This window comes from Phyllobates terribilis, unplaced genomic scaffold, assembly GCF_046119375.1.
Source record: "Phyllobates terribilis strain yellow unplaced genomic scaffold, ASM4611937v1 Scaffold_4__5_contigs__length_816908805, whole genome shotgun sequence".
NCBI lineage: Eukaryota > Metazoa > Chordata > Amphibia > Anura > Dendrobatidae > Phyllobates > Phyllobates terribilis.
In genome coordinates this window covers 792,108,414-792,136,364 of record NW_027362764.1, presented here as the reverse complement: position 1 = coordinate 792,136,364, position 27,951 = coordinate 792,108,414, and the positions used below count along the sequence as shown (strand labels likewise).

The 27,951-nt window shown below is 51.5% G+C and overlaps 1 protein-coding gene across 1 annotated transcript in view; it reads left to right on the top strand.

Annotated features, from left to right (window-relative positions):
- The window catches only part of LOC141264727 (uncharacterized), a 161,102-nt gene that overhangs the window by 56,041 nt on the left and 77,110 nt on the right, over positions 1–27,951 (top strand). The window contains exons 9-10 of the mRNA XM_073676988.1: positions 20,698–20,758; positions 24,527–24,616. Coding sequence (XP_073533089.1) covers positions 20,698–20,758; positions 24,527–24,616 — 151 coding nt within the window. The remainder of the gene's footprint in view (positions 1–20,697; positions 20,759–24,526; positions 24,617–27,951) is intronic.

Genomic DNA, 27,951 nt, shown 5'->3' with positions numbered 1-27,951 from the left:
AAGACACGGCTGTCCACCTACTGTAAACTGTTATCCCAAGCAAGGAGAGGACTAATTAGAGAAGTAGCCAAGAGGTCCATGGTCAATTGAAGAGCTACAGAGATCCACAGCTGGGGGGGGAGAGAATCTGTCCACAGCACAACTATTAGGCCACAGCCCCACTATCAGTATTTGGTCAGTATTTTTTCTCAGCAGTGGGAGCCAAAACCAGGTGAGGAACAATAAGAGAAAAGGTATAATAGAAACAAGTCACCAATTCTGCATTTATCGTTATCACCCACTTCTGGTTTTGGCCCCCACTCCTGAGAATGAATACTGACCAAATACTGATAAAGGGGCCGTGGCCTTTGTCGTAGACTCCACAAATCTGGACTTTATGGAAGAGTGAGAAGAAAGTCATTGTAGATTGTGAGCCCTCGCGGGCAGGGTCCTCTCTCCTCCTGTACCAGCCACTATGTGTGGCAGAAAACAAATACTGCCCATCACCCTGAAAACACCATACCCACCATCACACATGGTGGTGGCAGCATCATGTTGTGGGGAGGCTTTTCTTCAGCAGTGACAAGGAAGCTGGAAGTTGATAGGAAGATGGATGAAGCTAAATACAGGGAAATCCTGGAGGAAAACCTGTTAGAGGCTGCAAAAACTTGAGACTGGGGCTTAGATTCACCTTCCAGCAGGGCAACAACCCTAAACATCCTGCCAGAGCTACAATGGATAGTTTAGATCACAGCACATTCATGTGTGTGAACGGCATTGTCACAGTCCAGACCTAAATCCCAGTGAATCTGTGACAAGACGTGAAAATTCCTGATCACAGACATCTCCGTCCAATCTGAGCGAGAGCGAGTATGCAAAGAAGAGGGGGCAAAAATGTCACCTCTAGATGAGTAAAGCTGATAGACCTTAAATGACTGCCGCAGTAATTGCAGCGAAAGGTGGTCCTAAAAAGTACTGATTCATGGGGGTTGAATACAAATGCACCTCACAATTTTCAGATATATATTTTTACAATACTTACAAAACTTTGTATCATTTCTTTTACACCTCACAAATACTTGCTACTTAATGTTGGTATCACATAAAATCACAATAATATACTGTATTTTTCGAATTATAAGACACACTTTTTCCCCCCAAATTTGGAGGGAAAATGGGGGTGCAACTAATCATCCTACCTTTAGCTTACCGGCGTTGGTGGAGCGGGGGTGTCCCAGGGTTGCTCCTGCCGGAAGCTTCTGCCTTCCGGCAGAGGCAGGAGTCGAGAGATGGCTGTGGGCCCCATGCTTCTAGTAGGAGGTGTTCAGTGGTGCAGGGGCTCTGCCAACATTTTGTAAAAGCTGGAGCCCCGCACCTTCCACACTCTTCTATGCGTTGGACTCCAAGAAAATAGCCACCGGAGGCGTGACGTGACATCAGTAACGGGTCACGTGATGCCTCTGAGCGGCCAGCGATAGCGCCGCTCAGAGGCAGAAAAGGTTCCACAAGGAATTTACAAAAACACTTCTGGGCCCCGAGGGGGATACATTGGGGGGTTCATATAAAGTAGTGGACAACTTCTTTAACATTTTTTTATGGTATAAAAATGAAAAATTATTATTATTATTATTGCAAGATGTTCGATGTTGCGATCACTATGCAAACATTTCATTCACATTTCTCGTCCTGTATAAACACTGTAGTGCGGCGGTGTTCACACTGTGCGGTAATGAGGCAGTGACCCAGTAAAGTTCAAATTAAATGTCTATATTTTCCAAAAACTCACAAAGTAAAGGTAAACAGTATTCTCCAGATCAGAATTGGGTCGTAACACAGTCCGTCTCCAAACCCGTTATCGTGGGCGACTGCACCGCTGTGTTGCGCTGAGGTGCGCCAGGAGTTTTGCTTTCCTTGGCTCTGTGTTCTCTTCACACAGACCCGTGTTGCAGGCCACCTGCTCTGCAGCTTGCAGACAAAACACTGACACCCAAACCTTTGCTGCAGGTTTTTAAATGGAATCTGTGGCCATGAGCCACTTGTAAGACTCGGCTGGAGGGAGTGAATCGCCCCACTGCCATCCTGTAGTTCACTCCCAAAGTAAAAGCCCATGCCGGGTTGTCTTAAAGGGAATCTGTCACCACTTTGGAGTTATCTATACTTTTCTATACCCTGTATGCCCATAGTAGAGGTCAGATATCTCCCAGGGGGGACAGACTCCCATCAGACCTCTACTATGGGCCATACAGGTAGGTATAGAGTTACATTTCTATCACCTGTATGCCCATAGTAGAGGTCAGATATCTCCCAGGGGGGACAGAATCCCATCAGACCTCTACTATGGCCATACAGGTAGGTATAGAGTTACATTTCTGTCACCTGTATGCCCATAGTAGAGGTCAGATATCTCCCAGGGGGGACAGACTCCCATCAGACCTCTACTATGGGCCATGCAGGTAGGTATAGAGTTACATTTCTATAACCTGTATGCCCATAGTAGAGGTCAGATATCTCCCAGGGGGGACAGACTCCCATCACACCTCTACTATGGGCCATGCAGGTAGGTATAGAGTTACATTTCTATAACCTGTATGCCCATAGTAGAGGTCAGATATCTCCCAGGGGGACAGATTCCCATCAGACCTCTACTATGGCCATACAGGTAGGTATAGAGTTACATTTCTATCACCTGTATGCCCATAGTAGAGGTCAGATATCTCCCAGGGGGGACAGATTCCCATCAGACCTCTACTATGGCCATACAGGTAGGTATAGAGTTACATTTCTATCACCTGTATGCCCATAGTAGAGGTCAGATATCTCCAAAGTGGTGACAGATTCCCTTTAAATCCAACTTAGCCAAATAACTTGACCAAGTTTAAACTTTACTTTTATTCTGCACTGCAATCACAGCTGTGTCTGTGATTGTAGTGCACTACAGCAGGTTTAATATGCCTCTAAGCACATCCTAGAAGACACATACTGTCCCTCGCATATGATCCCTCACATATCTCACATAAGTGAGAGTGTCACTTATCTTAACCTCACCCCCGGCCGCGTCCATGGCCAGTGATAGAGGGTTCCCAGACGGTACAACCGGAGTCGCATCTGTAATAAAACATTCCCGTTCCTTCCAGGCTTTTAGCAGGTTCACATGATACAGTTGTTCCGGTTTTCTCTTTCCGGGCTGGTACACTCTCTAATTCACTTAGCCTACCTTTTCCCATACTTGATATGGCCCTTGCCACTTGGCCATGAGTTTGCTCTCTGCTGTGGGCACTAACACTAACACCCGATCCCCTTCTTTAAAGGACCTGACCGTGGCTCTTTTATTATACGTGCAACTCTGCGCTGCCTGGGCATCGATTAGATGCTCTTTTACTATAGGCATGACTACCGCTATCCGATCCTGCATGCTTGTCACGTGCTCAATTACACTCCTGTGCGGAGTTGGCTCCTGTTCCCACGTCTCCTTGGCTATGTCCATACAATAGCTCAAAGGGTGAGAAGCCTGTGGTACCTGGCGGACAGCGAACATCAAGTAGGGCAGTAATATGTCCCAATCCCTCCTGCCCTTGGAGACCACCTTTTTTTAAGATAGATTTAAGTGTCTTGTTAAATCTTTCCACTAATCCATTGGTCTGTGGGTGGTACACCGATGTGTGCAACTGTTTAATCCAGAGCAGCTTACAAAGTTCCCTTGTCATCTTGGACATAAAAGGAGTCCCCATGAGCTGTAATGATCTCCTTAGGTAGCCCAAGGCGACAGAACATGGCAAACAGCTCGCGGGCGATAAGTTTTGCTGAAGTGTGGCAAAGTGGTATTGCCTCTGGGTAACAGGTGGCATAATCTATGACCACCAGTATGTGTTGGTGGCCACGAGCTGACTTTACAATGGGTCCCACCAAATCTATCGCAATCAGTTCAAAAGGTACTTCTATAACAGGCAGAGGTACCAATGGGCTACGGAAGCTTGCGGTGGGTGTGGTCAGCTGACATTCTGGGCAAGACTCACAATGCATCTATTACCCTTTCACGGGCTCGGGTAAAGGTAGGATTCTGCAGCTGAGCTGTCCCAAAAGTTCCCCTATGGAACATGTCCAGCTCTGGAATCGATGGGGTCTCCTCAACCTCTCCTGTCAATACCTCTAGGGGAAACCTATCTGGGTTACACTCTGTCCGTAGGTTGGTGACCCCTACGGCAGGTATCCCTGACTCAGGATCTTCGGGTTCCACACCCGGAATGACATTTACCCTGGGAGGGTTAATTCTATTTTTCCACGGGGACCAGAACAGGAGCAAGTCTATTCCCAAAACAGTCCCATAAGGCAGGATCTTCCCCACTCCCAATACACATGTTCCACCTCCCCACACGGAGTGGAAAAAGTAACATCCGCAGTCGAGTATTCTTGGAGGTCCCCATGTATGTAAACAACCCCGACTTTCTGTCCACTGGGGTTGTCCCCGGCAACCAGTGACCCATAGACCAGAGTCACTAGGCTCCCTGAGTCCAAGAGAGCCTGCGTCTGGTACTCGTTGACTTGTACCTAGCACTGTCGGGGTTCGCTGCATGCGGTGTCTGCAGTTGCGGTGCAGACTGTCTGGGCATACATCGAGACTCTGCGCGTAAACCCCCAGTCAATAGGTTCCGCCGTCAGTGGGCAGTTGGCAGCCATGCGTGGAAAAACAGTCTCTGTACCCGGTTGCTGAGCCACCCCATTTACCTGTATCTTGTCAGTGGGCTTGGGCTGCAGGGTGGCAGGCCTAATGACAGACATGCAGCTGGCATATGCCTCAGTTCACACTGCCTGCATTCTCCACCAAATTGTAGTGCGGCGGTGTTCACACTGTGCGGTAATGAGGCAGTGACCCAGGAAAAGTTTAAATCAAATGTCTTTATTCTCCAGAAACGCACAAAGTAATGGTAATTGGTATCCTCCGGATCGCAGCCGGGCCGTCAAAGTACAGGCCGTTTCCGCGGGCGACTGCACCACCGTATCACTCTGAGGTGCGTCAGTGTTTTGCCTTCTTGGGCTCTGTGTTCCTGTCACACAGGCCAGTATTTCAGAGCCTCCAGGTCTGCAGCTTGCAAACACAAAACTAGCACACCGAAATCTTTGTTGCAGGTTTTTAAATGAAAACTGTGGACATGAACCACTGGTAAGACCTGGCTGGAGGGAGTGAACCGCCCCACTGCCATCGTGGAGTCCACTCCAAGAATAAAAGCCCATGCCGGGTTTTACTAAATCTTCCTTGGTCAAATAGCTTGACCAAGTCCAAACTTACTTTTATTCTGCACTCCAACCACAGCTATTTCTGTGATTGTAATGCACTCCAGCGGGTTCAATATGCTTCTATGCGCATCCTGGGGGATACATACCGTCCCTTGCATATAATTCCCCTCACTGCCTCATACCCTTTCTCGTGCCCAGGCTAGAGTGGGATCCTGGAGCTGAGCTGTCCCAAACGTACCAGGTGACACTTCCAGCTCTGGAATCGACGGGGTCTCCTCAACCTCTCCTGCCAACACCTCTGGGGGAAACCTATCGGGTTACACTCTGTCCTTAGGTTGGCGATCCCTACGGCAGGTATTCCTGACTCGCGATCTTCAGGTTAATTTTGTTCTCCCACAGGGACCAGAACAGGGGCAAGTCTCTTCCCAACACAGTCCCATAAGGAAGGATCTTCACCACTCCCACCACATGTTTCATCTCTCCACATAGGGTGGAAAAAGTAACCTCTGCTGTCGAGTACTCTCGGAGGTTTCCATGTATGCAAACAACCCCAACTTTCCGACCATTGGGGCTGTCCTCGATAACCAACGCCGCATGGACAAGCGTCATCAGGCTCCTTGAGTCCAAGATGCCTCCGTCGGGTACCCGTTGATGTGTACCTGGCACAGTTGGGGTTCACTGCGCATCGTGTCTGCACTCATGGTGCAGACTGTTTGGGCATACATGGACACCCGGCAAGTAAACCTGCAGTCCATGGGTTCTACAGTCAGGGGGCAGTTAGCAGCCACATGTCCAGGCCCTTGGCATCGCTGTAACGGGTCTGGGAGGTGGAACCTCTGAGCAACGATACAAAGGGGCAGTCCTTGTAAGGAAGCGGGTGGCTCCCAGGGTAGGCGGGCAGGTAGTCACGGCAAGTGACGGGGACAGTCTCTGGGTAGAAGGGCAGGAGGTCACGGCAAGTGACGGGGACAGTCTCTGGGTAGAAGGGCAGGAGGTCACGGCAAGTGACGGGGACAGTCTCTTGACAGGCGGGTGGTCACGGCAAGTGACGGCTAAGCCTCCAGATAGGCTAGCAGGCGGGTAGCAGGCGGACGCTCCCAGGTGAGCGGGCAAGAGTCTTTGGACAGGCAGGTGGTCACAGTAAGTGACGGCTAAGCCTCCAGATAAGCTAGCAGGCAGGTAGCAGGTGGACGCTCCCAGGTGAGCGAGCAAGAGTCTCTGGACAGGCAGGTGGTCACAGCAAGTGACGGCTAAGCCTCCAGATTGGCTAGCAGGCAGGTAGCAGGTGGACGCTCCCAGCAGAGCGGGAGGAAGACGCCGGGCACGGAGAGGTGAGGGGAACAGCGTCCCTGCCTAGCAGGAGGCAGGGACGCCGACGCTACAGTACCCCCCCCTTTAGGCCCCCCCTTTTTTAGGCCAGACAGAAATTTATCAAGGATGAGAGGGGCATGGATGTTCTCCCGGGGCTCCCACGTTCTCTCCTCAGGACAAAACCCCTTCCAATCCACTAGAAAAAAGGTCTTTCCTCTTACCCTTTTGGTGGCCAGAATGTTCTCTACCTCAAACTCGTTTTCAGCGGAAACTGGAGCAGGAGGCGTACCTGTAGACTTGGAAAAAGAGTTAAGTACCACGGGTTTGAGGAGAGATACATGGAAGGAGTTAGGGATCCGCAAGTTGGCCGGGAGTTTCAATTTATAGGCCACTGGGTTGATTTGTTTGATGACTTCCAGTGGGCCGATGAATCGAGGCCCTAACTTGTAGGAAGGAATCTTGAGCCAGACATACTTGGACGAGAGCCAGACTTTATCTCCAGGACGGAATTGTGGAGGATCCAGGCGTTTTTTGTCAGCGTGTTTTTTCATCCGCTCGGACGACTGAAGGAGTGCGAATCGGGTACTCTCCCAAATGGAGGAGAATTCGCTAACGAGAGATTCCACAGCCGGATTGTCCACCGAGGTGGAGACGGGAAATGGGATCCGAGGATGCTGACCGAAGACTACAAAAAACGGGGACTTGGAGGAAGATTCGCTCTTGTGATTATTGTAAGAGAACTCGGCCCATGGTAGGAGATCCACCCAGTCCGAATGGTGGGCATTAACGAAGTGCCGGAGGTAACTGGTCAGGATCTGATTGATCCGCTCCACTTGACCATTGGACTGTGGGTGGTAAGCGGAGAAGTCCAGGGAGACGCCAAGCAGCTTACATGTGGCTCTCCAGAAGCGTGAGGTGAACTGAACCCCACGATCCGACACGATGTGGAGGGGCAGGCCATGAAGACGGAAGATGTGGCGGATAAAGTCTTTAGCCAGCTCGGGTGCAGACGGGAGGCCCGGCAGGGGAATGAAGTGAGCCATCTTGGAAAAGCGGTCAGCGACCACCCAAATGACCGTACAACCGGCAGAGACAGGGAGATCCGCGCATGACACACAGGCTGAAACAAAGTCTATTACGTCCTTGTGCAGGGTAGGCCACCAGTAATGCCGGGTAATAAGCTGGAGGGTCTTTTTCTGACCGGCGTGGCCAGCTAGCTTAGACGAGTGACCCCAGTGTAGGACCTTCTTCCGATCAGGTACTGTTACGAACGTCTTACCGGGAGGGAGACGATTTAGATTCACGGGGGCCACCTGCATTACTCTGGCGGGATTAATGATGTGCTTAGGCTCCTCCTCTAGATCAGACACCAGGAAGGATCGGGACAAGGCGTCAGCTTTGATGTTTTTGTCTGCCGGGCGAAAATGAAGAACGAAATCAAAGCGGGTAAAAAACAAGGACCACCGGGCTTGGCGCGGGTTAAGTCTCTGGGTGCTCTGGAGGTAAGCCAAGTTCTTGTGGTCCGTGTAAGTAATTACCGGGTGAAGAGCCCCCTCAAGCAGGTAACGCCACTCCTCCAGTGCCAGCTTAATGGCCAATAACTCTCGGTCTCCTATAGAATAATTGCGCTCAGAAGGGGAGAAGAGTTTGGAGAAGAAGTCGCAAGTTACCATTCTTCCGGAAGACGACTTTTGGGTAAGTACCGCTCCGGCTCCAGAGGAGGAGGCGTCCACTTCCAGGAAGAATTGTTTGTTGCCGTCCGGACGATGCAGCACCGGGGCGGAAGAGAAAGCCTGTTTTAAGGAAAGAAAGGCTTCCTCTGCTTCGGGCGGCCATTCTCTGGGATTAGTGCCCTTACGGGTGAGCGCAGAGATTGGGGCAGTCCGGGAAGAGAAGTGCGGTATGAAGAGGCGGTAGTAGTTGGCGAAGCCCAGGAACCGCTGAATAGCCTTCAACCCCTCTGGTCGGGGCCACTTCTGAATGGCAGACAGTTTCTCAGGATCCATTCGTAGGCCGGTCTGAGAGATTATGTAGCCCAAAAACGGAAGCGAGGTCTGCTCAAAGAGGCACTTCTCATATTTAGCGCAGAGGTGGTTCTGCCTGAGCCTGAGCAGGACCTGACGAACATCCCTCCAGTGAGTGAGAAGATCCGGAGAGAAGACCAAGATGTCGTCCAGGTACACCACTACGCAGGAGTAGAGAAGGTCCCGGAAGATGTCATTGACCAACTCTTGAAAGACGGCGGGAGCGTTACAGAGACCGAAGGGCATTACCAGGTATTCATAGTGGCCGTCCTGGGTGTTGAATGCCGTCTTCCATTCATCCCCCTGACGGATACGGACCAGGTTATACGCCCCACGGAGGTCCAGCTTGGTGAAGATTCTAGCCCCCCTCAGACGGTCAAATAATTCCGGAATGAGCGGAAGGGGGTATTTATTCTTCACCGCGATCTGGTTAAGGCCTGTATAGTCTATACAGGGACGGAGTGAGCCGTCCTTCTTTTTGACGAAGAAGAAGCCTGCTCCCGCCGGGGAGGTCTATTTCCGGATAAATCCCCGGGCCAGATTCTCCTCAATATATTCAGACATGGACCGGGTCTCAGCAGCGGACAAGGGGTAAATACGCCCACGGGGAGGAGTAGCGCCGGGTATCAGGTCGATTGGGCAGTCGTATGGTCTATGAGGGGGTAATGTCTCTGCCTCCTTTTTATTAAAGACGTCCGCATAAGACCAATAGGGAACCGGAAGACCAGGTAGATTGGCTGGGGTAGGAGAAGGACGGACAGGATGGACGGGAACTAAAGTCTTATGGCAGTCCTGTCCCCAGCGAAGGACTTCTCCGGTCTGCCAATCAAGCACGGGTGCATGTTTCTGAAGCCAAGGTAGGCCTAGCAAGAGGGCGTGAGAGAGTCCAGGCAGAACATGAAAGAAGATGCTCTCTGAGTGCAGCATTCCCACCTGCAGGGTTATAGATTCGGTGATGAGTTGGATGGGATGTGGTAAGAGGCCCCCATCTACGGCAGCGACAGATAAGGGTACAGCTAGAGGTTTGGTGGGAATGCGGTATTTCTCTACCAGGGACTGAGAAATGAGATTTCCGGCACCTCCAGAGTCAAGTTGGGCTAGTTCAAAATAACAGTTCTCTCCGCAGATGATAGAGACCGACAGCAACAGAGATGGAGAGGGTTTACTCTTATCTAGGACGACCTCTCTGAGCGATCCTAGACACAGGCGTTTCCAGACCTCTCCGGGCAGAAACGGATCCGGTGCTCCTTACTGCCACAGTAGAAGCAGCTCCCCTCGGCTCGGCGTAACTCTTGACGGGTCTTGACCATCTTGGTCTGGTTGACCTGCATAGGCTCGGGTGAGTGCGCCTGGGGAGTAACGGGAGAAGTGACGGGTTTCTGGAAGGTAGGGGCTAGACGTGGAAACCTCCTCTCACGGGTGACCTCTTTGGCGCGCTCCTGGAAGCGGATGTCAATCCGGGTGGCAAGAGTTATTAAGTCTTCGAGAGTGGTAGGAATGTCCCGACCGGCGAGTTCATCTTTAATACGGCTGGACAGACCCTCCCAAAAGACAGACACCAGGGCGTCGTTATCCCAGGCAAGCTCCGAAGCAAGGGTACGGAACCGTATGGCATATTGGCCCACGGTGAGATTTCCTTGATGGAGGCGTAGCAGAGATGATGCGGATGAGGTCTTCCGTCCTGGTTCGTCGAAGACTTTCCGGAAAGCCGTGAGAAAGGCTGGCAGGTTGGACACCAGGGGGTCTCCTCTCTCCCATAGAGGATTTAGCCAAGCCAGTGCCTCTCCCGTGAGATGGGACATGATGAAGGCTACTTTGGCTCGGTCGGTGGAAAACTGGTGTGCCAACAGTTCGAAGTGCAGAGTGCACTGGTTAATGAAGCCCCGTGCCTGGCTGGGATCTCCGCCAAAACGAGGAAGAGCGGAGAGGCGGGGACCGGGAAGAGATACCATGGTGTTGATGGGCTGCGGCGGTGCCGGGGTAGTAAGTGTGCATGTGGAGGCAGCTCCCGAAGAGGTAGACAATGTGTCCAGGCTGGAGTTAACACTACGCAGATGACTCAGGATGAACTCCTGTTGGGACCTCTGACGGGAAAGTTCATGACACAAGTCCGAGAGTGAGGGAGCTTGGGTGCCACCGGGTTCCATGGCCCGAGCAAACTGTAACGGGTCTGGGAGGTGGAACCTCTGAGCAACGATACAAAGGGGCAGTCCTTGAAGGGAAGCGGGTGGCTCCCAGGGTAGGCGGGCAGGTAGTCATGGCAAGTGACGGGGACAGTCTCTGGGTAGAAGGGCAGGAGGTCACGGCAAGTGACGGGGACAGTCTCTGGGTAGAAGGGCAGGAGGTCACGGCAAGTGATGGGGACAGTCTCTTGACAGGCGGGTGGTCACGGCAAGTGACGGCTAAGCCTCCAGATAGGCTAGCAGGCGGGTAGCAGGCGGACGCTCCCAGGTGAGCGGGCAAGAGTCTCTGGACAGGCAGGTGGTCACAGCAAGTGACGGCTAAGCCTCCAGATTGGCTAGCAGGCAGGTAGCAGGTGGACGCTCCCAGGTGAGCGGGCAAGAGTCTCTGGACAGGCAGGTGGTCACAGCAAGTGACGGCTAAGCCTCCAGATAGGCTAGCAGGCAGGTAGCAGGTGGACGCTCCCAGGTGAGCGGGCAAGAGTCTCTGGACAGGCAGTTGGTCACAGCAAGTGACAGCTGAGCCTCCAGGTAGACTAGCAGGCAGGTAGCAGGTGGATGCTCTCAGGTGAGCGGGCAAGAGTCTCTGGACAGGCAGGTGGTCACAGCAGGTGACGGCAGAGCCTCCAGGTAGGCTAGCAGGCAGGTAGCTGGCGGACGCTCCCAGGTGAGCAGGTAAGAGTCTCTGGACAGGCAGGTGGTCACAGCACGTGACGGCAGAGCCTCCAGGTAGGCTAGCAGGCAGGTAGCAGATGAGCGCTCCCAGGTGAGCGGGCAATCAGATCCATAGACAGACTGGCAGGGCTGGTAGGCAGACTCTTGGACCGCAGGAATGTAAGCAGATAGACAAGTATCAGGCAGGTATCAAGCAGGAATCTGGCAGGTATCTGGTAACGGGACCTGAGGGCTGAAGCAGAGTGATAGGCTATGCAACAACATTGCTCGGGCACCTCCATTTTGGAGGAGGTGCCTTATATATGGTGAGGTCCTCCGGTCATTGGCCGGGGACTCCTTAGGACGGCGCGCGCGGCCCCTTTAAGAAAGGGGGAGCGCGCGCCCTAAGCACAGTGGCCGGGAAGCAGCGCGCGCTGCCAGCAGAGTGGGAGGAAGACGCCGGGCACGGAGCGGAGAGGTGAGGGGAACAGTGTCCCTGCCTAGCAGGAGGCAGGGACGCCGACGCTACAATCGCCAGCACCTAATAGTGGAGGCACTGTTAGTCCTTATGACCGTTTTAGGGGAAATAGGTCTCCTGCCACCCTCGGTGCTGACTGTCCCCAGGAGAGGAACGCGACCCTTTCCCCGGCTCCTGGGCTTGCAGGGTCCGGCGTGACAGCCACAATGGGGCAGAGTCCCATATGAAGTCCTAAGTGACAGTGTACCGCTCGATCAGGCCAACCACCTGGTCTAGAGTGCCCGGGTCCCCTTACCACACCCAATGCTGTATAGCGGCTGGCAGAGTTCTCACCAGCCCGTCGACCACCATCTGGGCCGGAGTCAAGGTCTCAGGCTGGAGCCACCTTTTTACTAGCTGCAGCAAGTCATATGCCTGAGACCTGGCGTGTCAGGCCTCCACAAAGGTCCATGAAAACACCCGTTGGGTGCTCACATATGTATTAACCCCTAGTCGGGCAAGGATCTCACCTTTCAGCTTCCCATAGTCCTGGGCATCCTCCCGACTGAGGTCAAAGTAGGCCTTCTCCTTGTCGCCCATCAGGAACGGAGCTACCACTTCAGCCCACTGGGAGGTTGGCAAGTTCTCCCACTCCGCTGTGCGCTCATAGACGGTGAGGAAAGCTTCCACGTCATCCTCCGGACTCAACTACCTCAATGCGGAACGGACCTTGTCCCGGGCCTCATGACGTTCCAGGGTCGGTGATGGTGTCGCCTCTCGCTAAGCCACAATCTGCTGCACAATCAGTTCATTGGTGCATTGCTGCTGCTGGAACTGCTCCTGCTGTTGCCGCTGAGTAAGGACCAATTGCCTTAGCACTGCCTCCATTTTGTCTGCGGGTCTGGGCTGCAATGTGGCAGCTAGCATTGGGGTATGCCTCAGTTCACAGTGCCTGCATTCTCCACCATATTGTAGTACGACGGTGTTCACACTGCGGTAATGAGGCAGTGACCCAGTAAAGTTCAACTTAAATGTGTTTATTTTCCAAAAACTCACAAAGTAAAGGTAAACAGTATCCTCCGGATCGCAGCTGAGTCGTAACACAGTCCATCTCCAAACTCGTTACCTTGGGCGACTGCACCGCCAAGTTGCGCCATGAGTTTTGCTTTCCTTGCCTCTGTGTTTGCTTTACACAGACCCGTTTTGCAGAGCCAACTGCTCTGCAGCTTGCAGACAAAACAGTGACACACCCAAACCTTTGCTGCAGGTTTTTAAATGGAATCTGTGGCCATGAGCCACTTGTAAGACCCGGCTGTAGGGAGTGAACCGCCCCACTGCCATCCTGTAGTTCACTCCCAAAATAAAAGCCCATGCCGGGTTTTCTTAAATCCAACTTAGCCAAATAGCTTGACCAAGTTCAAACTTTACTTTTATTTTGCACTGCAACCACAGCTGTGTCTGTGATAGCAATTCTCTCCAGCGGGTTCAATATGCTTCTATGTACATTCTGGGAGACACATACCATCCCTCGCATATGATCCCTCTCACTGCCAGGCACAATTATCTGACATTGCTTGCTAGTCTTGAGTTACGATCACATTGTTCATATGATGATCTGCTTCTGTAAATGAAACAGACTGGATTTAGTAGACGTCACAGCTTTTAAGGTATTATTTATTATGTTTGCTTATATAGCGCTATCATATTCTGCAGCGCTTTTACAGACATCATCATCACTGTCCCCATTGGGGATCACAATCTAAATTCCATGTCAGTATGTCTGTGGAGCGTAGGAGGAAATCAGAGAACCATGCAAACATGGGGAGAACATACAAACTCTTTATAGATGTTGTTTTGGTGGGCTTTGAACTCTTGAACCCAGCACTGCAAGGCAACAGTGTTAACCACTGAGCCACCTTGCTGCCCAATTATGCAATTGGAAAATTCTTAGCCCCACTAGTGATGTTGTCTCTGATCACCTTATGGGCTGTCTTTGTTTCTCACTGGATTTCGTAGATATCAGAGCTGAGAAGGTGTCATCTACAATGAAGCCCCTATTTACCCTGGTCACAGTGTTTCCCTATGGGCTGTTGCCTGATCCTCTGATCAGATGGCCTAAATCAATGTAGTTGCTATCTCTACATTAACCCCTTTACCCCCGAGGGTGGTTTGCACGTTAATGACCAGGCCAATTTTTACAATTCTGACCACTGTCACTTTATGAGGTAATTACTCTGGAACGCTTCAACGGCTCCCCCTGATTCTGAGATTGTTTTTTCGTGACATATTGTACTTCATGATTGTGGTAAAATTTCTTCTATATCATTTGCGTTTATTTGTGAAAAAAATGGAAATTTGGCGAAAATTTAGAAAATTTTGCAATTTTCAAAATTTGAATTTTTATGACCTTAAATCAGAGAGATATGTCACACAAAAGAGTTAATAAATAACATTTCCCACATGTCTACTTTACATCAGCACAATTTTGGAACCAAATTTTTTTTTTCCGTTAGGGAGCTATAAGGGTTAAAAGTTGACCAGCGATTTCTTATTTTTCCAACAAAATTTACAAACCATTTTTTTAGGGACCACATCACATTTGAAGTCACTTTGAGAGGTCTTTATGACAGAAAATACCCAAAAGTGACACCATTCTAAAAACTGCAACCCTCAAGGTGCTCAAAACCACATTCAAGAACTTTATTAACCCTTCAGGTGCTTCACAGGAATTTTTGGAATGTGGAAGAAAAAAATGAACATTTAACTTTTTTCACAAAAATGTTACTTTAGACCCAATTTTTTTTATTTTCGCAGGGGTAACAAGAAAAAATGGACCCCAAAATATGTTGTGCAATTTCCCCTGGGCACGCATATACCCCATATGTGGGGGAAAACAACTGTTTGGGCGCACGGCAGGGCTCGGAAGGGAAGGAGCACCATTTGACTTTTTGATTGTAAAATTAGCTTGAATAATTAGCAGACCATGTTGCGTTTGGAGAGCCCCTGATGTGCGTAAACAGTGGAAACCCCCCACAAGTGACCCCATTTTGGAAACTAGACCCCCCAAGTCACCTATCTAGATGCACAGAGAGAACTTGGAACCCCTAGGTGCTTCACAAATTGATTCGTAAAAATGAAAAAGGGAAAAAAAAAACACTTTCATTTTTACGAATCAATTTGTGAAGCACCTGGTGGTTCCAAGTGCTCACTATGCATCTAGATAGGTGCCTTGCGGGGTCTAGTTTCCAAAATGGGGTCAATTTTGGGGGAGCTCCAATGTTTAGGCACACAGGGGCCCTCCAAACGCAACATGGTGTCCACTAACAAATTGAATGGAAAATCGGCTCAAATTGTTAGCGGACACCATGTTGCGTTTGGAGAGCCCCTGTGTGCCTAAACATTGGAGCTCCCCCACAAGTGACCCCATTTTGGAAACTAGACCCCGCAAGGCACCTATCTAGATGCATAGTGAGCACTTGGAACCACCAGGTGCTTCACAAATTGATTCGTAAAAATGAAAAAGTGGAAAAAAAAAAACACTTTTTCATTTTACGAATCAATTTGTGAAGCACCTGGGGGTTCCAAGTGCTCACTATGAATCTAGATAGGTGCCTTGGGTGGTCTAGTTTCCAAAATGGGGTCACTTGTGGGGGAGCTCCAATGTTTAGGCACACAGGGGCTCTCCAAACGCAGCATGGTGTCCTCTAACAATTTGAGCCGATTTTCCATTCAATTTGTTAGCGGACACCATGTTGCGCTTGGAGTGCCCCTGATGTGCCTAAACAGTGGAGCTCCCCCACAAGTGACCCCATTTTGGAAACTAGACCCCTCAAGGATTTTATTAAAGGGTATAGTGAACATTTTGAACCCAGAGGTACGACACAGAATTTGATAACATTAGGTCATCATATTGAATAAGTTGTCATTACTCTTGAGCGCAAGTGCTCGCTACTTGAGTTTGCATCGGGTACTCAGGTATGCACCATGTATCACGGGTGCTCAAGTGAAATGCTCGAGTCCCCGCCCGCAAGTTTCACGGTTATTAGACACCCAAAAACAAAACATGCGGGGATCGCTCGTGCATGGCAGGCAATCACCGCGAGGTTTTTTGGGCCGCGAAGCATATGGGGCGGAGACTCAAGCACCCACGATACTCAGTGCATACCCGAGCACCCGATGCAAACTCAAGTAGCGAGCACTTGCGTTCAACACTAGTTGCCATATCGTAATCTTTTCTTTTTACTTTTGAAAAAAACACCAACCCTAACCCCAACCCTAACATTAGCACAACCCCAACCCCAGCCCTAGCGTTTATTTTTTACGCCGTTCCTAGTGCGGTATAAGTGATTAGACGACCTTATTCTTCGGGTCGGTACGATTACAGAGATACCAGAATGATATCGGATTTTTATGATTGACAGCTGTCACACACTAAAAGAAACATATTTTGTAAAATCTAGTTTTTGCATCGCCATATTTTGGCCGACAGAGTCATGTGATGGCTTGTTTTTTGCGGGATGAGTTGACGTTTTTATTGGTGCCATTTTCAGACACGTGATATTTTTTGATCGCTTTCTATTCCAGCTTTTGGGAGGCAGAATAAACAAAAAACAACAATTCAGGAATTGTGTTTTTTTACATTTTTTTATTCTGCTCCGGCTGTCGTAAAATTGATAAGGCAGCTTTATTTTTCGGGCCAGTACGTTTACAGCGGTACCACATTTATATTGTTTTTCTATGTTTTGGCACTTTTACACAATAAAAGCTATTTTATAGAAAAAATTATTTTTTTTACATCGCTTTATTCTGAGAGCTGTAACTTTTTGATTTTTCAGATGATGGAGCTGTATGGTGGCTTGTTTTTGCGTGACAAGATGACGTTTTCAGCGGTACCATTTTTATTTATATTCGTCTTTTTGATCGCGTGTTATTCCATTTTTTGTTTGGCGGTATGATGATAAAGCATTGTTTTTTGCATCGTTTTTTATTTATTTTTTTTACCGTGTTCACTGAAGGGGTTAACTAGTGGAACAGTTTTATAGGTCAGGTCGTTACGGACGCGGAGATACCAAATATGTGTACTTTTATTGTTTTTTTTTCATAATATATTTATTGATGGGTACATCATATTTTTATTTTTAGTAGATTATTATTATTTTTTTTTTAAAATATTTTTACAATTTTTTAAAAAACATTTTTTTCACTTTCTGAGAGTTTTTACTTTTTTACTTTGTTCCACTGTGGGACTTTCGCTTTTTTTATTCTGATCGCCTGCATAGCATAGGGATGGAGCACCATACCTGTACCATGCAGGCTGTCAGCGCTGGACAGGGAGAAGATAGTTTGGAGATGCACTGCGCATGACCAAACAATCTGTCTGGTGACCCGGATGTTGTCATGACGACAGCGGGTCGTTATGGCAACACCCGGGAAGCCGCGGCAGACAGCGCTGGAGGCCGGAAGAGGAGGTGAGTATACCGATCACCTCCCCTTAGCTACCGCAATGCTGCGATCGACTTCGATCGCAGCATTGCGGGGGTTAATGTGCCGGGAGCAGTGCGGGACAGCGCCCTGCACATAGTACCGGGTGTTAGCTGTGACAATCAGCTGACACCCAGCGGCGATCGCGCCCGCACAGCCTGTGTGCACGCGCGATGACGTACTAATACGGGTCAGGCTCTTAAAGCCCAGGGCACAGACGCGTATTAGTACGTCATGGGCTTTAAAGGGGTTAAAATGACTTTGCTTTTGACCATCATCTTCCAAAGAACAGAATTCTTGTCAATAACAATCCTGAGATCCGACACTGAAATGTGTCATGGAAATTCCCTTTAGGGAGACACAAGGGGTCGCACACATTGCCAGTGTTGGTCAAATCATAGCGCCGACCGATCGGAGACAAGAGCGTACACGTGTCTGTGTACAAGGACTCTGACCCAACTCAAAAGGGCAGAGAGTTTATATTGTATTCGCAGAAAAGAGGAAGTTTCATTATTTTACCACAAATAGATAAATAACTTATAACAAAAAGCTGACTCCTGAAGAATGGTACAAACCGGCTTCCAACGTTTTCAACAGTTCTCAGTGAACCAATAGCCTATCTTTTTGAATTCATAAATAAAACTAGTACTTAGCATACAAAACACAAAGCTATTAAAGGTAGTTAGGTCCAAAAATATGTGGACAGTGATACAAGTTTTGGCATTTTAGCTCTTTACCAAAACATATTCAAGATATGGTTATACAGTCATGGCCAAAAGTGTTGACACCTTTGAAATTGTTGCAGAAAATTAATTATTTCTCCCACAAAATTATTGCAATTCCACGTGTTTTGTTATACACAGGTTTATTTCATTTGTCTGTATTGGAACAACACAACACAGAAAAAGGATATAAAAAGGGAAAACTGGACATTATTTCAGACAAAATCCCTAAAATGGGACGGACAAAATTGTTCGCACCCTCAATTTAAAGGGGTTTTCCCACGAACAAAAGTTGATTTTAATCAATTGATCTAGGAATAATAATAACTTCCACAATTGGATGAGTTTACATTAAATGTTCCTGTGCCGAGATAATCTTATAAATGTGCCCCTGCTGTGTACTGTGTAATGGCCGTGTCTGACTGTACAGGAACATGGTCTGATCATACCACAGCTCCTGGGCGGGAAACTATACAGACATTACACCCGGGATCACAGCTGATACTTTCTTTGAGGTAAAACATTGTTTAGAAAGAAGCAGGTACGTTTTATCTCACAGATATAATCAGCTGTGATCCCGGCTGTACTGTCTGTATACTCTTTTGCTCTCTCCCCTGCTGTCTTGTCTGTATACGCTTTTGCTCCCCCCCCCTGCCCAGGAGCTGTGGTATGATCAGACCATGTCCCTGTACGGTCAGACACAGCCATTACACAGTACACAGCAGGGGCACATTTATAGGATTATCTCAGCACAGGAACATTATATGTAAACACATCCAATTGTGGAAGTTATTATTATTCCAAGATCTATTGATTAAAATCAACTTCTGTTCATGGGAAAACCCTTTTAATATTTGTTTGCGCCCTTTGGAATAGATAACTGCAATCAATTGCTTCCTATAACCATCAACAAGCTTCTTATTGGACAGTCCTTATTTTGTAATCGTCTCCAGGTCTCTCATATGTGAAGACGTCTTCTCCCAGCAGCCATTGTAAGATCTCTCCACAGGTGTCAATGAGATTTAGATCCGGACTCATTGCTGTCACCTCAGGACTCTCCAGCACTTTGTTTCCATCCATTTCTGGGGGCTTCTTGAACTATGTTTGGGGTCACTGTCCTGCTGGAAGACCCTTGAACTAGGACACACACCCAGATTTCTGACACTGGACACTACATTACCACCCACAATCCTTTGGTAATCTTCAGATTTCATGATACCTTGTACACAGCAAGGTCCCCAGTGCCAGAGGCAGCAGAACAACTCCGAAACATCTTTGAACCTCCACCATATCTGACTGTAGGTACTGTGCTCTTTTCTTTGTAGGCCTCCTTTAATTTTTAGTAAACAGTAGAATGATGTGCTTCACCAGAAAGCTCTCATGTACATTTTGGCAAACTGCAATCTAGCTTTCAATGTTTCTGTGTCTGTGGGGTCATCCTGTGTCTCTTGTCATAGCATTACATTTCATTCACATGTGGACGGATAGTCCGCTCTGACACCGATGCACCCTGAGCCTGCAGGACAGCTTGGATTTCTCTATAACTTGATAGGGGCTGATTATCCACCATCTGGACTATCCTGTGTTGCAACCTTAAATCAATTTTTCTCTTCCATCCACATCCAGGGAGATTAGCTGCAGCACCATGGGGTGTTAACTTCTTGATTATGTTGCGCACCGTGGACAAAGGAACATTATGATCTCTGGAGATGGACTTGTAACCTTGAGATTGTTGATATTGTTCATCAATTTTGGTTCTCAAGTCCTCAGACCGTTCTCTTCTCCTCTTTCTGTTCTCCATGCTTAGTGTGGCACACATTCACACAATGCAGAGAAGGAGTCAACTCCCGTTATTATCAGGTTTCAGGTGTGATTTTCATCTTGCACACACCTGTTGCTTGCCCCGTTGCGGAGCTCGGGGGTCAGCTTTGCACCAGTCCCATCCGCCCCCACGACATGAGCAGCTGGAAGTGCAGCGGTCCGGATGTCGTCAGGCGGTTGGTGTCGGTGATCTGCGTCCGCTCGCAGCCTCCTCCGGCAGCTCTCTGCCTCCTCCAGCCGCTCTCAGCCTCCTCCGGCCGCTCTCAGCCTCCTCCGGCCGCACACACTGGATCCGACTCGTCTTCTCTCTAGATTTCCAGTTACTGCAATGGGAGCGACTGGGGTAGAACCAGCTACAAATGCAGCTCATGGCCCTTTACACTGGTAAAAGGTGGGAACTACAAGCCCCAGAACATCCAACCAACCTGTGCTATCAAAGGACATTACAGGAAGAGAATTAAAGCGAGAACTACAACTCCCAGCATGTTCAGCCTGTTATTCTATGATATGAGAAGACAACACTACAACTCCCAGCATGTTCAGCCTGTTATTATATGATATGAGAAGACAACACTACAACTCCCAGCATGTTCAGCCTGTTATTCTATGATATGAGAAGACAACACTACAACTCCCAGCATTTCCTTGCTCTCTATGGGTGAAGGGAGCCCTCAGCCGCCATCACTTCTCCACACAGCACAAGCTCCTCCCCTCAGGTCACATGGTCACCATACAGGTCCTGCATCCACCACTTACAGTGTCTACTGCTGAGCTCCGCCCACTCACGTGGCTGGTCACATGGTGATGACATCATCACAGGTCCTTCAGTTACTTAGATTACAAGCTGCAGATCAGACAGGAAAATCCACAGAGAAGAGGAAGAAGCGGAGAGAAGAGGTAATGGAGGGAGGATAGCGGTGTGGGGGGCGCTGGAGATACAGGGGGGCTGCGGGAGGTTAGCGGTGTGGGGGGCACTGGAGATACAGGGGGCTGTGGGAGGTTAGCGGTGTGGGGGGCACTGGAGATACAGGGGGGCTGTGGGAGGATAGCGGTGTGGGGGGCGCTGGAGATACAGGGGGGCTGTGGGAGGTTAGCGGTGTGGGGGGCACTGGAGATACAGGGGGGCTGTGGGAGGTTAGCGGTGTGGGGGGCGCTGGAGATACAGGGGGGCTGTGGGAGGTTAGCGGTGTGGGGGGCACTGGAGATACAGGGGGCTGTGGGAGGATAGCGGTGTGGGGGGCACTGGAGATACAGGGGGCTGTGGGAGGTTAGCGGTGTGGGGGGGCGCTGGAGATACAGGGGGGCTGTGGGAGGTTAGCGGTGTGGGGGGCGCTGGAGATACAGGGGGCTGTGGGAGGTTAGCGGTGTGGGGGGCACTGGAGATACAGGGGGCTGTGGGAGGTTAGCGGTGTGGGGGGCGCTGGAGATACAGGGGGGCTGCGGGAGGTTAGCAGTGCGGGGGGCACTGGAGATACAGGGGGGCTGTGGGAGGTTAGCGGTGCGGGGGGCACTGGAGATACAGGGGGGCTGTGGGAGGTTAGCGGTGTGGGGGGCACTGGAGATACAGGGGGGCTGTGGGAGGTTAGCGGTGTGGGGGGCACTGGAGATACAGGGGGGCTGTAGGAGGATAGCGGTGTGGGGGGCACTGGAGATACAGGGGGGCTGTGGGAGGTTAGCGGTGTGGGGGGCGCTGGAGATACAGGGGGGCTGTGGGAGGTTAGCGGTGTGGGGGGCACTGGAGATACAGGGGGGCTGTGGGAGGTTAGCGGTGTGGGGGGCGCTGGAGATACAGGGGGGCTGTGGGAGGTTAGCGGTGTGGGGGGCACTGGAGATACAGGGGGGCTGTGGGAGGTTAGCGGTGTGGGGGGCACTGGAGATACAGGGGGGCTGTGGGAGGTTAGCGGTGTGGGGGGCACTGGAGATACAGGGGGGCTGTGGGAGGTTAGCGGTGTGGGGTCACTGGAGATACAGGGGGGCTGTGGGAGGTTAGCGGTGTGGGGGGCACTGGAGATACAGAGGGCTGTGGGAGGATAGCGGTGTGGGGGGCACTGGAGATACAAGGGGCTGTGGGAGGTTAGCGGTGTGGGGTCACTGGAGATACAGGGGGGCTGTGGGAGGTTAGCGGTGTGGGGTCACTGGAGATACAGGGGGGCTGTGGGAGGTTAGCGGTGTGGGGGGCGCTGGAGATACAGGGGGCTGTGGGAGGATAGCGGTGTGGGGGGCACTGGAGATACAGGGGGCTGTGGGAGGTTAGCGGTGTGGGGGGCACTGGAGATACAGGGGGGCTGTGGGAGGTTAGCGGTGTGGGGGGCGCTGGAGATACAGGGGGCTGTGGGAGGTTAGCGGTGTGGGGGGCGCTGGAGATACAGGGGGCTGTGGGAGGTTAGCGGTGTGGGGGGCGCTGGAGATACAGGGGGCTGTGGGAGGATAGCGGTGTGGGGGGCGCTGGAGATACAGGGGGCTGTGGGAGGTTAGCGGTGTGGGGGGCGCTGGAGATACAGGGGGCTGTGGGAGGTTAGCGGTGTGGGGGGCGCTGGAGATACATGGGGGCTGTGGGGAGGATAGCGGTGTGGGGCGCACTGGAGATACAGGGGGGCTGCGGGAGGTTAGTGGTGTGGGGCGCACTGGAGATACAGGGGGGCCGTGGGAGGTTAGTGGTGTGGGGGGCACTGGAGATACAGGGGGGCTGTGGGAGGTTAGCGGTGTGGGGGGCACTGGAGATACAGGGGGGCTGTGGGGAGGATATCGGTGTGGGGGGCGCTGGAGATACAGGGGGCTGTGGGAGGTTAGCGGTGTGGGGGGCGCTGGAGATACAGGGGGCTGTGGGAGGTTAGCGGTGTGGGGGGCGCTGGAGATACAGGGGGGCTGTGGGAGGTTAGCGGTGTGGGGGGCGCTGGAGATACAGGGGGGCTGTGGGAGGTTAGCGGTGTGGGGGGCGCTGGAGATACAGGGGGGCTGTGGGAGGTTAGCGGTGTGGGGGGCGCTGGAGATACAGGGGGGCTGTGGGAGGTTAGCGGTGTGGGGGGCACTGGAGATACAGGGGGGCTGTGGGAGGATAGCGGTGTGGGGGGCACTGGAGATACAGGGGGGCTGTGGGAGGTTAGTGGTGTGTGGAGCACTGGAGATACAGGGGGGCTGTGGGAGGATAGCGGTGTGGGGGGCACTGGAGATACAGGGGGGCTGTGGGAGGATAGCGGTGTGGGGGGCACTGGAGATACAGGGGGGCTGTGGGAGGATAGCGGTGTGGGGGGCACTGGAGATACAGGGGGGCTGTGGGAGGTTAGCGGTGTGGGGGGCACTGGAGATACAGGGAGGCTGTGGGAGGTTAGCGGTGTGGGGGGCACTGAAGATGCATGGGGGCTGTGGGAGGTTAGCGGTGCGGGGGGCACTGGAGATACAGGGGGGCTGTGGGAGGTTAGCGGTGTGGGGGGCACTGGAGATACGTGGGGGCTGTGGAGGGTTAGCGGTGTGGGGGGCACTGGAGATACAGGGGGGCTGTGGGGGGTTAGCGGTGTGGGGAGCACTGGAGATACAGGGGGCTGTGGGGGGCACTTGAGATGCATTGGGTCTGTGGGGTGGTGGTAATGATTGAGTGCTCTCTTTCTCTCTTCTCCGCCCCACTTCCCCCTATGCTGGGATATTATACAGGACCCAGGGCTGTGGAGTCGGAGTCATGACACTGGAGTCCATTTTGGTGAAGTCGATATAAAATGGACCGACTCCTAAAATATATAATAAATTGGGTACAGTACTTCAATGCAGTTTGTGGGGAATATTTTTTTCATAAGAATTTGGGAACGACTTTTAGCTGAAATGAATCTGTGCTGTGGGAGGTTAGTGGTGTGTGGAGCACTGGAGATACAGGGGGGCTGTGGGAGGATAGCGGTGTGGGGGGCACTGGAGATACAGGGGGGCTGTGGGAGGTTAGCGGTGTGGGGGGCACTGGAGATACAGGGGGGCTGTGGGAGGTTAGCGGTGTGGGGGGCACTGGAGATACGTGGGGGCTGTGGAGGGTTAGCGGTGCGGGGGGCACTGGAGATACAGGGGGGCTGTGGGAAGTTAGCTGTGTGGGGGGCACTGGAGATACAGGGGGGCTGTGGGAGGTTAGCGGTGTGGGGGGCACTGGAGATACGTGGGGGCTGTGGAGGGTTAGCGGTGTGGGGGGCACTGGAGATACAGGGGGGCTGTGGGGGGTTAGCGGTGTGGGGAGCACTGGAGATACAGGGGGCTGTGGGGGGCACTTGAGATGCATTGGGTCTGTGGGGTGGTGGTAATGATTGAGTGCTCTCTTTCTCTCTTCTCCGCCCCACTTCCCCCTATGCTGGGATATTATACAGGACCCAGGGCTGTGGAGTCGGAGTCATGACACTGGAGTCCATTTTGGTGAAGTCGATATAAAATGGACCGACTCCTAAAATATATAATAAATTGGGTACAGTACTTCAATGCAGTTTGTGGGGAATATTTTTTTCATAAGAATTTGGGAACGACTTTTAGCTGAAATGAATCTGTGCTACAGTAAATTCATCACTTAAACATGACCCATGTATGAGGGAGTCGGAGTCGTGGAAATTGAGGAGTTGGAGGTTTGGCTTACTAACTCCTTAGCCTTGACGGTACCGGCACTGGGGGATTCTGGGTAATGACACTATCATTGTGTGTCAGGTTCCTATAAGGTGTCAGGACATCACCGTCTTTCTCCGCGGAGGAGTGGGAGTATCATGATGGAGGACGACCAGCCTCGCACATCACAGGGTAAGAGGAGACTTGTATGCCGTGATTGTACTATGAGCCGTCCCTGTTATATGTAATGGAGGATGGATATAACTTTCTGTGTAGCTGGCGTCATAGTACAGATATGTTCCTCCAGACGTTCAGTGGTTAATGCTTTCCTTAGTGCCAGTTTATCTCGACATCCAGGATAACCGATATCGTCACATGGAACGTTTCCCTCCCACTTGGATCTTTATCACTGATCTCTGCAGTTTCCGTACACCGGGATAACTGCATTGTGGAGTTACATTGAGGAACATCTTTTACTGGTTTTCCACAATGTGGTAATGGAGGAAAAGGGGAATCGTTACCAAACAGATTTAGAAAACCTTTATCAGGTGTTTCTTGCCATCCGCTGCAGATAACGCAGTCACTGCCGTATAGTCTGTTTGCAATGGTTAATATACACTACTCAAAAAAATAAAGGGAACACTTAAACAACACAATGTAACTCCAAGTCAATCACACGTCTGTGAAATCGACCCGTCCAGTTATGAGGCGACGCTGATTGTGAATCCATTTCTCCTGCTGTTGTGCAAATGGAACAGACAACTGCTAGAAATGATCGGCAATTAGCAAGATACCCCCTATAAAGGAGCGGTTCTACAGGTGGGGACCACAGACCATTTCTCTGCTCTCATCCTTTTTGACTGTTGTTTTGGTCACTTTTTAATTTTGCCATTGCTCTCACCCCTAGAGGTACAGTAGCATGAGGCGGTGTCTACAGTACAACCCACAGAAGTTGCTCAGGTAGTGCAGGTCATCCAGGATGGCACATCAGTGCGAGCTGTGGCAAGAAGGGTAGCTGTGTCTGTCAGCACAGTGTCCATAGCATGGAGCAGATACCAGGAGACGTGGAGGGAGCCATAGGAGGGCAACAACCCAGCAGCAGGACCGCTACCTCCGCCTTTGTGCAAGGAGGAACAGGAGGAGCACTGCCAGAGCCCTGCAAAATGACCTCCAGCAGGCCACAAATGTGCATGTGTCTGCACAAACCGTTAGAAACTGACTCCATGAGGGTGGTATGAGGGTCCGACGTCCACAGATGGGGGATGTGCTCACAGCCGAACACCGTGCAGGACGCTTGGCATTTGCCACAGAACACCAGGATTGGCAAAGTCGCCAATGGCGCCCTTTGCTCTTCACAGATGAAAGCAGGTTCACACTGAGCACATGTGACAGACGTGACAGAGTCTGGAGACGCCGTGGAGAGCGATCTGCTGCCAGCAACATCCTTCAGCATGACCGGTTTGGCAGTGGGTCAGTAATGGTGTGGGGTGGCATTTCTTTGGAGGGCCGCACAGCCCTCCATGTGCTCGCCAGAGGTAGCCTGACTGCCATTAGGTACCGAGATGAGATCCTCAGACCCCTTGTGAGACCATCTGCTGGTGCGGTTGGCCCTGGGTTCCTCCTAATGCAGGACAATGCCAGACCTCATGTGGCTGGAGTGTGTCAGCAGTTCCTGCAAGATGAAGGCATTGAAGCTATGGACTGGCCGCCCGTTCCCCAGACCTGAATCCGATTTAGTACATCTGGGACATCATGTCTCGCTCCATCCACCAACGTTGCACCACAGACTGTCCAGGAGTTGGCGGATGCTTTAGTCCAGGTCTGGGAGGAGATCCCACAGGAGACCATCCGCAACCTCATCAGGAGCATGCCCAGGCGTTGTAGGGAGGTCATACAGGCACGTGGAGGCCACACACAATACTCAGCCTCATCAGGAGCATGCCCTGGCATTGTAGGGAGGTCATACAGGCACGTGGGGGCCACACACAATACTCAGCCTCATCAGGAGCATGTCCAGGCGTTGTAGGGAGGTCATACAGGCACGTGGAGGCCACACACAATACTCAGCCTCATCAGGAGCATGCCCAGGCGTTGTAAGGAGGTCATGCAGGCACGTGGAGGCCACACACAATACTCAGCCTCATCAGGAGCATGCCCAGGCGTTGTAGGGAGGTCATACAGGCACGTGGAGGCCACACACAATACTCAGCCTCATCAGGAGCATGCCCAGGCGTTGTAGGGAGGTCATACAGGCACGTGGAGGCCACACACAATACTCAGCCTCATCAGGAGCATGCCCAGGCGCTGTAGGGAGGTCATACAGGCACGTGGAGGCCGCACACAATACTCAGCCTCATCAGGAGTATGCCCAGGCATTGTAGGGAGGTCATACAGGCACGTGGAGGCCACACACAATACTCAGCCTCATCAGGAGCATGCCCAGGCGCTGTAAGGAGGTCATACAGGCACGTGGAGGCCACACACAATACTCAGCCTCATCAGGAGCATGCCCAGGCGCTGTAGGGAGGTCATACAGGCACGTGGCGGCCGCACACAATACTCAGCCTCATCAGGAGCATGCCCAGGCGTTGTAGGGAGGTCATACAGGCACGTGGAGGCCGCACACAATACTCAGCCTCATCAGGAGCATGCCCAGGCGTTGTAGGGAGGTCATACAGGCACGTGGAGGCCACACACAATACTCAGCCTCATCAGGAGCATGCCCAGGCGTTGTAGGGAGGTCATACAGGCACGTGGAGGCCACACACAATACTGAGCCTCATCAGGAGCACGCCCAGGCGTTGTAGGGAGGTCATACAGGCACGTGGAGGCCACACACAATACTCAGCCTCATCAGGAGCATGCCCAGGCGTTTTAGGGAGGTCATACAGGCACGTGGAGGCCACACACAATACTGAGCCTCATCAGGAGCATGCCCAGGCTTAGTAGGGAGGTCATACAGGCACGTGGAGGCCACACACAATACTGAGCCTCATCAGAAGCATGCCCAGGCGTTGTAGGGAGGTCATACAGGCACGTGGAGGCCACACACAATACTCAGCCTCATCAGGAGCATGCCCAGGCTTAGTAGGGAGGTCATACAGGCACGTGGAGGCCACACACAATACTCAGCCTCATCAGGAGCATGCTCAGGCGTTGTAGGGAGGTCATACAGGCACGTGGAGGCCACACACAATACTCAGCCTCATCAGGAGCATGCCCAGGCGTTGTAGGGAGGTTATACAGGCACGTGGAGGCCACACACACTACTCAGCCTCATCAGGAGCATGCCCAGGCGTTGTAGGGAGGTCATACAGGCACGTGGAGGCCACACACAATACTCAGCCTCATCAGGAGCATGCCCAGGCGTTGTAGGGAGGTCATACAGGCACGTGGAGGCCACACACAATACTCAGCCTCATCAGGAGCATGCCCAGGCGTTGTAGGGAGGTCATACAGGCACGTGGAGGCCACACACAATACTCAGCCTCATCAGGAGCATGCCCAGGCGTTGTAGGGAGGTCATA